The sequence below is a fragment of the Emys orbicularis genome, chromosome 1 (genome assembly GCF_028017835.1).
Source record: "Emys orbicularis isolate rEmyOrb1 chromosome 1, rEmyOrb1.hap1, whole genome shotgun sequence".
Lineage (NCBI taxonomy): Eukaryota > Metazoa > Chordata > Testudines > Emydidae > Emys > Emys orbicularis.
Genome location: NC_088683.1, coordinates 109,709,066 through 109,722,912, shown reverse-complemented (window position 1 = coordinate 109,722,912; position 13,847 = coordinate 109,709,066). Strand labels below are relative to the sequence as shown.

General features: G+C 41.3%; 1 protein-coding gene across 2 annotated transcripts in view; it reads right to left on the bottom strand.

Moving 5' to 3' along the window:
* The window catches only part of DGKI (diacylglycerol kinase iota), a 309,310-nt gene that overhangs the window by 98,852 nt on the left and 196,611 nt on the right, over positions 1-13,847 (bottom strand). Inside the window, exons 20-21 of one of the 2 annotated variants that reach the window (XM_065403383.1) lie at positions 12,358-12,557; positions 4,099-4,161 (exon numbers count right to left, since the gene is read on the bottom strand). In XM_065403383.1, the coding sequence (XP_065259455.1) occupies positions 4,099-4,161; positions 12,358-12,557 (263 nt within the window). The remainder of the gene's footprint in view (positions 1-4,098; positions 4,162-12,357; positions 12,558-13,847) is intronic. The other variant, XM_065403389.1, reaches the window with a different exon arrangement.

Sequence of the window (13,847 nt, the reverse complement as noted above, 5' to 3'; positions counted from 1 at the left end):
CCCACTTTAAAAAACACTCCACTAAAAGTGGATTAAAAAAAGGATAAATGGACACAAATCAGATATTAGGAATGGCAATATACAAAAACCTGTAGGAGAACACTTCAATCTCCCTGGATACACAATAGCAGATTTAAAGGTAGCCAGCCTGCAGCAAAAAAACTTCAGGACCAGACTTCAAAGAGAAACTGCTGAGCTTCAGTTCATCTGCAAATTTGACACCATCAGCTCAGGATTAAACAAAGACTGTGAATGGCTAGCCAACTACAAAAGCAGTTTCTCCTCCCTTGGTGTTCACACCTCAACTGCTAGAAGAGGGCCTCATCCCCCCTGATTGAACTAACCTCGTTATCTCTAGCCTGACTCACTCTTGCTTGCATATTTATACCTGCCTCTGGAAATTTCCACTACATGCATCCGACGAAGTGGGTATTCACCCACGAAAGCTCATGCTCCAATACATCTGTTAGTCTATAAGGTGCCACAGGACTCTTTGCTGCTTTTACAGATCCAGACTAACACGGCTACCCCTCTGATACTTGACACTAAAAGTGTGAGTACTCTACTCTACCCATAAGTCCTCAGTAAAAAAATCAAGGCATATTATACCCAATCCAAGTTTCAAAACTCTCTACTGTTAATAATTCAAAGACAATATCCCCCACCAGTATCCTTTTATGATTTTCTGGCCCCAAAAAATCTGCCAAAGATTGATAATTTGAGAGTTGCCTGGAATAGAGAATGGACTACAATTGTATCTAATGTTAAAAAAAGCAATTACAGAACCTGAAGCTATGGCTCATTCACCAAAATATATGTTTTCAGATATACTGGTCCCCACACAGACTAATGGTAATAAGCCTCATAAATGCTGACCACTGTTGGAAATGTAACTCCCTTGGTATTCATTAGCTCGTATATTTTGGGAGTGCCCCTGTATCAAGAATTTCTGGTATAAGGTGGGTCAAAGGAACAATTTGGATGCTAAATTGGAGCCCTCCTCCTTAAATTTCATTCTTGGATATATTCTGGAAATCTGGAGATTACCTGGTAACAAGGCAGCATGGTTCCAGTGTGTAGTTTTGGTGATTAAAAAATTAATCCTGCAAAACTGGAAAAGTCAATCCCGACCAAATATTGATGCCTAATTCAGTGATCCGTCTGACCTTGCAGCTAACGAATGACTGGCATGCCACAGAAAGGGAATGCCTGAAACATTCAAAGCCATTTGGGCTGACTTTTTAGAGGTCTATTATTAACCTAGACTCAGAAGATAGATATGTCACTTCCCTTCCCCTCCTTTTATCCAAACCCTCTTCATTTACTTTGGGTATTATGATGAATCTGGTATTTTCGTATATTTGTTGTATTTGGAAAAATTAATTTAAAATATATAATTAATCGGTGTGTGTGTGTTTCCTTCTTTCACATTCTTTGCTGCCCCAAATTCAAGACTTATCCTGTCCACAGACACTGCTCCAGAAAGCCTGAGGGTTATCTAGGGTGCAGGCTCTATCCCCGAAACTCCACAGAATCCCTCTTGCTGTAGTCTGCTAACTGGAACACACATACTTTCCACATTACCCAAAAGACGAGGAACATTTGAATCTCAAAGCAATCACAGCCCAAATCAAATTTCCCTAACACCTCTTGGGTTCTTACTTATATTAATCAGACACATTAATTGGCAGTCATAGTGCAGCTGCATGTTTAATCTATTTTTACAGATTTCAAGATACAGTATATCTTTGACTTACAAATTAGCTTGGGTCCCATATGTCTTAGAAACTGCTGTTCTCTTTCTGCCTTATCCTGACAGTTGAGACCAGATGGGATACTCAGGCTAACAGTACCCAGATTTGGAGGTCATTCTCATTGGATGGCCCTTGGCTCTGAAACACACTCCCCTGCTCTTTGGTCCCCAAGTTTGTTAACATTCAGGACATGCAGGAAGGCTTTACCCAGGCCGTTGCCAGGTGCTTGCTTTGAGGGGTGTACCTGGTTTTATTAAATGGGGGAGTTATTTTCTTTGTGTTAATATTTCTTCATAGAGCTGAGTGAATATGTTATAGCAATAATGCATGATGAATGAGGATATTTTCTTGCCTGTCAAATATCAATGAGCTGCTTATAATTTTTTGAAATGTATTTGTTCTTTTTTTTAATTATTCACTGAATGCGTTGAGCAAATAAGTCTTGGTTTGATGACAGTTTGTGTGCAGTTCATCGCAAGTACTCAATATTCACAAATAGAACTGGGATGGTTAGTTTTCACTGGGCAAACAGACCACACACAACATTGTTGCTGTTCCATGATTATCTGAGCATAAGTTTTAGAATCAAGTTTCCACTGGGAATATTCACAGTTACAGTCTGAAATTCACTATTCTCTAATATATTCTTCAAATTCATTTTTTCCACAGACCTGCTTGTCATTCAAAGTTGTCCAGCAGAACACTCACAAAACATGACGACAAAAGTGGTGCAAACACAAAACCAACTGCATTTCTTATTTCACTGCATATTAACAAAACATCTTTGAAGCCAAGCTGTACAGATAGGATTGACATAGTACATGGTGGTTGTTTTTACTGTAAATGTGCCCAGGTTGACAATAAGGCATATCCTTATTAAGAGAATGAGTAAATAAAGCAATAACCAATTGTCTGTGCCTGCTTTTTTTTAAAATCACCAGTTCTCAACATTTTTATAGAGATGTTAGATTCTTGAGCTACAGGATAGCCAGTGTACCACACTGGAGTTACTGACAGTCAAAATACTGCCAGGAAGGGACTGTTTTATTTTCTAATGCAGCTGCAAACGGAATAGTAACTCTCCCTTTCAGACATAGGTGCTGGAACTAGGGGTGCTACCACAGGCCATTGCTTGAAGTGGTTTCATCATATACACGGTTTACAGTTTGGTTCAATGGTTCTCAGCACCTCCACTATACAAATTGTTCCAGCACCCCTGCAGGAATACGTTTCTGGTTTTTACCAGTTAGAAGAAGAAATGCTTATGCTTGGAGGGTGGGGTGGGGTTGGGCTATTTTTGGTTAAAACTGAAAACCAAAAATCCCAGTTATGAATATTGTAAATTCATGAAAGAGACACTAGTCACTTCATCTCCAGTATTCCCAGGGATGTTGTGTGACCATCAGAAAAGGAACTTGTACCTCTTCAAGACAAATGCATTTTCCAAAAGTGCAAGCACAGACGCAGCAGTATAGTTCTAGCTCCTCAATAATTGGTTGGAAGCTGTTCTAGGAACTAATTAGTGAACAATGCCATAGAATAAACAGAAGCATCAGCATCTGCTTAAGCCAAGCAAATGCTCTGGATATGCATTTGAATAGTTAATAATGGCTATGTTTGGGACATGTGCAGGGCCGGCTCCAGGGTTTTTGCCGCCCCAAACGGCAGGGGGAGGAAAAAAAGCCGCAATCGCTTCTTTGGTGGCACTTCGGCGGCAGGTCCTTCCCTCTGAGAGGGACCGAGGGACTCGCCGCCGAATTGCTGCCAAAGAGCCGGATGTGCCACCCCTTCCCCTTGGCCGTCCCAAGCCACCTGCTTGCTGCGCTGGTGCCTGGAGCCGGCCCTGGACATGTGCTTCTGGAGGAACCCCAGAAGGTCTTGTTCATTTCTCCTTGACTGGAGGGAAAATAGCCATGTCTCTTCCAGCAACTGTCAATGTTTCTCTAAGCATTAGTTGGGGGAGGAAGAAGGCACTTGAGAGATGCTTCCTGCTTCTTCCAGGGCGGGAGCTGAAAAAAAACATGGTGCCTTCAAAGCACCCCTGGCTTCTGACAACCTGCAGGCCAGAATCAAACCCAGCAGCCAACGAATGCAGCTGTGCTTAGGACTTGACATCGAGCTCATGCAACAAAAAAGAAAGATCAAATAGAAAGAAACAACTCCTATTCTAGGCATTTATCACTGCATTGCTGAATCTGCTCCTTTGGGAGATAGACTGTCTTGATCGCATTGCTGCCCGGACGGTGGGTACAGTAGAAGAGTGCAACAGACAAAAGTTAAGGGAAGCAGACAGAACACACTTGAAAGGGAGGAAGGGAATGAAAAGAAAAAGCAGAGTACTTACATAGTGAAGGAGTCAGGGGGAGCAGAGACTCTTCTCAGGTCTGCAGAGCGCCTTTTATGGATACTATAGGCAGCAGGAAATGAGCAGCCAAGACAGAGTCAGCACAACAGCATGGATAGACAATGAAGAAGCCAGGCGAGAGAAAGAGAGAGAGAGAGAGACATACAACATTTAAACAGAAACAAAAGGAATGCATCACATAACATTTGAATGAAAACACATGCAAAGCTCCAAGAGTGCACTAGAGAGGCAGCAGCAACAAAAAACAGGCAAACAGAACAAATGACAATGTTCACTGCGAAGTGACACCGAGGTCTTTTTCTGAAGGCTGTGAACAGGCTAATGGCAAACAATGTGCACAGTTACATTAGGAGAGGTTTCTGGGCCAGGGTCCCACAGGCACTGAAAGATCTTAAGCCTGTAGAGTTTGAAAAGCCTGTGATGCACCTTGCAAGTCCAGAAGAGCAAACAGCTATCAGAGCCAAAGCTTGATATGATGGATTTGCCTCCCCAAATCTGCCAATTTTTGTTAATGTTTACAAAAATACTCTTAATCGGAATTCCTCTATCCCAATGGCAAAATGCTGTCCTTATTCTTCCTTAACATATTTTAGAGAACCATGCATGTAATATACAGTAACTCCCAAAGTTGGTTTCTTTAGTTTCTATACTCGAAGGGGTCTCTGTACCTCTCTCAACTGTCCCAATGGAATGCTTTTATATTTAACCTCTGGAACAATTTTTGTTTCATAACAGCAGATCATCCTTCTTTAACCCAAACTGAAAGCCAAATACCCTCTCTGTAGGATTGTGTATGACTCTGATTAGCTGCAACGTGCAAAGCAGTATTTTAAACTGGGGTTCCGGGTCAGAGAGTGACCCTGGGAAAACTGATTCTTGGTGTCCCTTCTAATTTCTCTTCAATGGCTTCCACATAGAAAAATATTGTCTGATTTGTAAGCAAAACCTACCTGCCAGCATTGCATGCTTAGCCTGATCTCTGAAAACCAGGCTGTGTTCTGTTTCATAAATCTCCAGCATCAACGAGAGACATTACGGAATCAGAACTTAACTGGCAAGTCTTTTAATGATGCATGCAGCAGAACAGAATGTAGCTCATTGTTCTGCAGCAAAATTGACTCTGCTAGACTGGCTACAGTAAAGTCTTACTTTTGCCACTAAACTTAACAAACTGACTCAGAAGACGAATGGAAATCAGATATGAGAAGTAAACAAATTTACCATTACCCCGTAATCTGCCTTTTTTCTGTCCACAACTTGCACTGTTCCTGAGTATAAACAATATCAATCAACATTGTACAATTGTTGCACCTAAAAAGTCACTTCTGGATTGAACCTCTTTACTTTATTATATCCCCATTATGTGTAATGGTATATAGAAAGAGGTAGAGACTATGCCTTCTTTTATGTTTGGAAAGCACCTATCAGAAACAAACAATGAAGTGGTAGAAACATTATATGAACGACCACGGTATATTGACCTTGAACATTGTCCTCCAATTGCAATGCAAACATTTTTTTAACTTTTAAACCAATTTTCTTTGACTGTTAGGGTTGCCAGGTGCCTGGATTTTGACCAGAAAGTCCGGTCGAAAAGGGGACCTGGCAGTGTCCAGTCAGATGTACTGACCGGACACCAAAAGTCTGGTTACTGTGGGCTAGGGGTGGGGGGAAGTGCCAGGTCATCAACCTGTGCCAGCCCCTGCTCAGCCGGGGCTACCTCCTACCTGCAGGCAGGCTCCATGTCAGGCCGCAGCACTTCCCATCCCAGGCCTGGAGCAGAGGGAGCCCAGCTTAGGGGGAGGGAGGTGGAGATGATCCAGTGATGGGGGAGAGGAGCGAGCAGGGGGCTGGGTCCTGGGGGAAGAGGCAGGGCAGGGGTGGGGCCTCAAAGGTCTGGTTTTCAGCTAATAGCAACCATATTGACTGTATTCAGAACTTTTTACATTTTCTTCTTGCAAATTAGTTTAATTGGCAGGATGTTTGCAGAAGCAGAAAATTTTAAGAAAATATTGTACAGTATTTATTGAAAAAGATTTTAAAATTCATAATCAGAAGATGTTCAAACCAGAAACCTGATTCCGGTTAGCAGTGGTATGCTCATCCAATCAGAGAACAGAAACAAACTGTTTGTTCAATCAAAACAGCACAAGTTTCAAATAGGAAATATTCAATAATGAACTGAATATTCATTGATGAACAATGAAGAGACCAAGGAATATTTGCAGAAATTATTCTATGAATAATTTCAGATAATGAATACATTTGAGAAGATCACAATCTGTTCATGGATAACTCAGTAACCGAAGAGGTGAAATTCATTGGATAAATTATTCATTGCCAATTATTTGCCCAGCTCAGGTGGAATGCAACACATGTGAAACTGTCTGGTCCTCTAATAGCTGAAGGCTTGAATAAGGCTATTAGTGCTGCTGCTGTCAGTAAGGAAAGGAAATTCTCCTTCAGCTTAAGTGGCTCAACAGTACTGCTAGATTTGGATCCCTGGCTCTGATTCTATTCAGGAGCAGATTTCTTGTGCATTCTCTTTTATAACCTTTAAGACATTTTACTCTCAAAAACAAACATTAAATGATGCTCACTTCCCCACAACTTGGGATGAGATGAATTGTGAAATGACAGAGAAAGGCGATGGCCCTTAGATACTAGGGTAATAAGCATGGTATAAAAACCTAGATTAGGTAAATGGATGAGAAGCAAAATATTCAAAAGTACCTAAGTGACTTAGGAGCCTGAGTTCCATGGCAAGTCAATGAGACGTAGGGTCCTAAGTCTCTTAGATGTTACCCGAGATGAGCTATGAGATAGATAAGGTAGGTGAGTTCCCATTGTGGAGACTACTCCATCTAAAAAAAAACCTATAGGGAAGCTGCTCTCTGAAGGCCTAATATTTATCACTGCCTCAACATGAAAATATGAAGGAAGGAAAAGTTAGGTTCACCACCTTCCTAATATCCACTGACAACTCACATCCTATGCCAGGAAGTAAATTAATTTACTAATCAGCACAACAAAGGAAAGACAACCCAAACATCCCGAAATCACAACAGCGGAAGAGAAACCAAGGGAGTCCATTTAATAGCAGTAGTCAAGGGAATGTCAGATGCCTACAGTGACCTTCCTTTTCAGTAACAAAGGTCCCCATTGTGTTTCTATTTTCTAAGGTTAAAAAAACGATGACACCAGAATACCCTGACTATTTCTGTTGGATTTTCCCACCTGAGCAACTTGACTTCAAATCCTGCTTAGGGTCACCACTGTAACATTTCTTAATATCAACTAAAAACTCCAGCAGACAGATGCCAAAACCACCACACCTTTCAATACTCAGATTCCAAGGCCAGAAGAGACCATTGTGACCCTCTAGTCTGACCTCCTGTATAACACAGGTCAGAGAACTTCCCTCCAAAATCAGGGCCGCCCAGAGTGGGGGGGCAAGTGGGGCAATTTGCCCCAGGCCCCGGGCCCCGCAGGGGCCCCCACAAGAATATAGTATTCTATAGTGTTGCAACTTTTTTTTATGGAAGGAGCCCCCCAAATTGCTTTGCCCAAGGGCCCCCTGAATCCTCTGGGCGGCCCTGTCCAAAATTTCCTAGAGCTGATCTTTTAGAAAAACATCCAATCTAGATTTAGAAACTGCCAGTGATGGAGAATCCACAATGAACCTTAGTTAATTGTTCAGTTAGTTAATTGCCCTCACTGTTAAAAAATAATGCCCTATTTCCAGTCTGAATTTGTCTAGCTTCCAACTGAAAGCCACTGGATCACGTTATACCTTTCTCTGCTAGACTGGAGAACCCATTATCAAATATTTGTTCCTCGTGTAGGTACTTATAGGCTGTAATCAAGTCAACCCTTAACCATCTCTTTGTTAAGCTAAATAGACTTTGCCTCTTGAATTTATCACTATACTGTTTGGCTACCTCTGCTTGTCGAAGAAAGATTACTGGTCAGAATAGCATTAGAATAAGAGCAAAGGGAGAAATATATATTACTCCTCCAAACATGCCTCTTTCTAGCCACTTATTAACACATTACTATTTACTAGAGCTGAGCAAAATTTGAAATTTCCATCCCATGGGAAATTCTGACATTTCAACATTTGTTTTAATCCTGAAATGAGACAAAAAGTTGAAATTTAGAAATTTTTCATGATATGCTGAAAAATGTGTATTCGATAATGTTTAAATTTGTTTCAACATTTCTGATTGAAACAAACCATTGTGACATTCCTGAAAATCAAAATGTTTCCTTTCATTCTGTTGAGTTGACCCCAAAGGCTTCCTTTTGAGTCAGATCAACCTTAAACTGCACTTTCCTGGCATGCTGCTTTATGGGAGTTTGGGGATCCATTGTGTCCTATGAACCAGACTCTCTGCAGGTGAGCAGTGTTTACAGGTTCTGAAGGAAGACACTGCAGGAAGATAGGCAGCTCTTTGAATCTGAGGAGAACAAGAGAGTTGGGATAGGTGCAGGATGGAGGGGGAAATCTCTGTAGCCCTCACTCCTTCCAGCATACACAGCCACAAAAAATGGTTCTGCTCTTTTATAAGATACCGTATATTTTAGTTAAATACACAGAGTTAAGTGCAAAAAAGAAGTCTTTGGGTAACTAATTTGTTACAGCCAGTTTACTATTGCACTTTTCCATTTGATGGCTTAGAAATTCATTCCTCCAGCAGGTTTATCCCTCTATCAAGGATTGACCTCAAAGAGTCTCACAGTTAGATCCTGTCAAAAAATTTCCATCAAAACTGTTTTTGATGGAAAATTGGGTTTTCAACTAAATGAAAATTTACCCAAAAAGTGTCAGGAAAAAAATCCAAAATTCGAAAACTTTTCAGTTTTTTCAAAGAAAAGTCAAAATTTTCCATGGGGAAAAAAAAAACCCCACTCTCACCACAGTATTTTAGGGCATGTGTTTTGCCTTGGTCCACAGAAACTGTTTTATTTCATAACAGGTATACATCCTTAACAGTTATTTGTATAAGTGGATAAGTGACTCTTGAAAAAGTCATCGGCAGGGCAGATGGTAAATTTACCATTCCCGGCCAGCCCTCAATGCTATAAAAAACAGAACTCCAAAACAACATACAATGGGAAGTCAGAAACACATTAAGAAACTTGAAAAAGAAAAGAAAACTTTCTCACTTGTGCCACTACATCAGACAAAATTCCAAAGGGAGTTTCTGCTATTAACCTCCTCCTCCAATATCATCAAAGTAATTAATAATAGCTTTCAGAATTAGAGTGATGTGAGATTATTTTTTAATCACTGTATGTGCAGAAAGCTCAAGAAAAGCTTCCAGCAATTGCAGATGCAGTGCCAGACCCATTCAGTAATCTCACACATCTATAATTCACAGGGTGCACTTTCACCAGCCTGAGGACAAAAAATCCACCTATTCTATACATTTTAAAGATTTTGATGGGATGCCTTTAAACACTGCAGACATCAGGTTAAGAAATTTATATGACAATGTAAAAGGGAAAACTTGGTGTCTGTGGTGGGATTTTGCAGAACAGTGTCATACTGGGCAAACTCCAGTTTAGTCAACTCTAACCTTTTCCTCCTATAATTCATCTTTATTATGCCAAGAAACTCAACAGACATTCCACCTGCCCGCCCATTCCACCTTTCTTCCCAACCGCCCAGACACACCGACACACACGCCTTGCAGAGGTTTGAGATTGGGATTAAAGTCCTTGACGAATTGCCAGTAACCCCCCCAAAACACAGACTCACAGCTGGATATTTCATTCAAACCAAAAGGTACCCAAACAACAGAAGCTCTGAACCCGATGGAGTTTGGCATAGCATATTCAAACCAATTCTGCCATGAACAATATTCTCCACGGCTCAGTGGACCTTAATTACTGTATAGCGTTACCATGATGGGGTGGATCAGTATACCCCATCCACAGTTTAAACTCAGATGCTATAGCTCATGCCTGACCATGCTAATAACTAGACTGAAATACACCAAATGCTTTCTTCCTACTGCTGTGGCCTCCCTCATGGTTGGAAACAATGGCTCAGGATTGAATTTTTCCAGTTTGGACTTTGTAGCATGGTATGGGGTGGTGAAAAGAAATTAGAGGTCATTGCTCAGGGGGTGATAGTCTTCTATTCATCAACTGTTCAAGGTGAAATGTATGCCCAACATATTTTCAAGACAAATAAGGATCTAATGTGGTAAACACAAGCGTAGACTGCTGCTCCAAAACGTTTGTCTCATTAACAGAGCTGAACATGCAAAACCGAATAGGGAGGCATTGGTTGGTATATCAAAGTACTTGATTTTATGAATTGATACACTTCTGCTTCTAAAGGTTGGCAGCCACTGGATTATATGATTTGCTAAAAGGAATAACACACTCCTGAGTATGTGGCTGTTTGAATGAAACACATTTGTAGGGTGCTGGAGGTATCTGGCTTTAAACCGAGGCTCAGTATATACTGAAGGCCTGCCTTGTCTTTTTCAATTTAAATAATACATCATGAAGATGATGGCGGGAATGCTTATTAGCTCCCATCTCAGCAGCACAGAAAAACTCATTGGTAAATCAAGAATAATGGCATTTTTAATATTTAAAGTCTTTTTTAAAATATTCTTATGCTATTAAAATTCTCTCTTAAGGATTTTTTTAAACTAATGTTTTAATATAAAAAGATATTTTAAAATTTTATCTTCTCTTCTTGGGATGTTTTCTGGCTTCCATTTATTTCAACCTTTCCCGGTTCCTTTTTAGGCTACTCTAATGCTGCTTCCCTCTCATTTTGTAGCTTATCTCCTTACCTGTCCATTCTCACTTTCCTTCCTTTCTTTCCTGGTTCCCTGATCCAGAAACTCTCAATCCTAATCCACCCTCAGATGCAACTCCCTAAAGCTAACACTCTCATTGAAATCTGAGTACTATAGCTTTTCTTTTAGCAGACTGGGAGCTGCCAAATATACTATATCTAGTGTCTCACGCAAAATGCATCCCTCGGTACTTCCTAATAGACCAGGAAAGTCCCCTTTGATTTGCTGATATTCCAGGGGAACACTGACACTTCCAAGAACACTGCAATGTTTTACCACTGCCCAGACACTGCAGCACAGGAAGAATTACTATTTATTTGAGAGCTATTGAACTCTCTCAATTAGGGGTGCATATACACTGCAGCTGGGAGCATACCTCCCAGCGCGGGTAGACAAACTCTTCTTGAGCTAGCATGTGAAAAATGGTAGCCACAGCAGCAGTTTAGGCTAGCCACCCAAGTACATACTCGGGGGTCACGTGCCATTGTATTCAGGCAGAAAGCCAGAGCCATCACACATGTCACTGTGGCCATGTAGCTATTTTTTAGCACACCAACTTGAGTAGAGCTAGTACAAGTCTGTCTACCTGTGCTGGGAAGCATGCTCCCAGCTGCAGAGTAGCCAGACCCTAAGGCTCGGTCTCCACTACAGACTTTTGTCGGTATAAATACGTTGCTCAAGGGTGTGGAAAATCCACCTCCCTGAGCAACATAGTTATACTGTAGACAGTATAGCGACGGGAGGGCTTCTCCCATGACATAGCTACCACTTCTCAGGGCAGTGGAGTAACTACACTGATGGGAGAAGCTCTCCTGTCGGCATAGGTAGAGTCTGTATGTGTAGACAAGCCCTTAGTGATTTATACCAGCACACTCCAATCAGGATTCCCTACATGGCAACAAATAGCTCTAGTCAGTGAATCCTCAGGCTGGTCCCATTTTCAACTGGGAGCAGCATGCTCCCAACACAAAGACTCAATATAGCCTGAGCACATCTGTATCCTGCAGTGGACAGTGGATATTAGTTGAATGGTCTCAACGTGGGATCAAAAAGACTCAATTTCAGAAAGCACATTATATGGCACTTTAAAGGGTGTGAGGGGCATATCTGCACAGCTTCCACGAGTGTTAGTAAGAGTCACACAGTAGAGTCCACTGAGACCTCCCCGAATAGTTGCCCCTTTGGATAATTGAAAGACATAACATCTTTCTGAAAGCAAGACAAAGGGAACCCTGTTAGTTAAAGCACACACAAAATCTGGTAAATATATAAAATGTGGAGGAGAGGAACATTCTGGGGTTTCTGGACCTCTTTCTCCAAATACTCTGATGGTTCAGTCCATGAAAACTCCCTGTTTGAATGCTCTGCCCAGTAACAGCCTCCTTGTATTAGGACATGAACAAGTCCAACTCACTCATTGAGTAAAGGCATGGATGTCCTCCTCTTGCTCTTCTGCACCATATTGGCCTGGTTCCTTAGGGAGATCCGAATGAGAGACGGAGCCAGTCGACATGGCTCCCCATCCACTTGCATGGGGATAGACTTGTATGTTAACAGAGTCACTTCCCGGCACTGATGCAACCTTTCTCCATGACCTCCCACCTGAAGAGCAGCCTGCAGAACAAGAACAAAGAGGAGGAAAGCCATAATGTTACCATCCTTTACCAGCCACTTGAGTTAGCTAACAACTCCCTAATCCTGTTTTACCCAGCACTCTATACCCTCTGCTACAAACTATTCCGTTTGCACATGAGACCCACCCTGTTGCAGTAAGTGGTTTGTTCTGTCACAGGGAGATTTACATGCTTGCCATAATACAGTCCAAAAGCAGCAGCTGGTCACTAATTTGGAGGATGCAATGCAAAGAACCCACTATTCCAAATTCATCACCACTAGGAAGTTGCATTTCAGGCCAACCCCACATTTCCCCCCATCTAAATTTGCAGAATGGCTTTCCAGTAAGAGACATGGGTGTACATGATGCATTAAGGCAATGTTCCAATCAAAGCTTTTCAATAAGTCATTGCAATGAGGCATGACCAATGTAATTCCATTCACAGAAAAGACATAAAATGGGACTTAGAATGCTAGAATAAAGTCCTGGAGAGAAGGATCAGTGGGCAGAGGTCAGGTGAAGCAGTCAAACATACATGACAAATTCATGTATCACATGGGTATGAAATTTATCATGTGGAGGTCGCCTCATCATATGTGGTGTACATCTATATTTAGAGATCTAGATAAACACTTATATGCTTGCACACATCCAAGATACATTTCTGTATATTTCTACATCTTGTTTTCAATTATGATTGCTTGTGTTGCAGAGTGCCTACAGTCTACGACTCAAGGATCAGGTTCCATCTGTGCGATCTAAATGCTTTTTCAAGCAACAGTATTAATAGGGGTTTTCTTTCTTACCAAGGCAATACTGTCCTTGATGTGAATTAGATTAATCTGAAATAATTATTATGACAGTTTATATAGCAATTCAGCATCAGGAGAAGACAAGCTGAAAAGAGCAAGGAGAAAAACCTTGTTCGATAACTGCAGCTGGAAAGCAACTAAATGCTATGTTCAAAAATTGTCTTGAAGAAACGAAACAAGAGAGCTGTACCATGTGCCCTCTGAGACACCCACCCACTGCCCCAACATTCTGTCCATAAGTTGACTGAAACAAGTCAACAGAAACAGAGCTGCATAGTTTTCATCAAACAACTTCTTGACCAACAGCATTCTGTTAACTTAAAGAAAAAATTAGCCAGCTTTCCAAGACGATCTCCTCTCTACTACCGTAGTACATGCAACCTCTTTAAAACCCAAACCAGGAGTAAAGAAGCAGTGGAAGAGGCAAAGGGGATAAAAACATATCAGAGACAAAAAGGTAGACAGAGGTTGTTAATG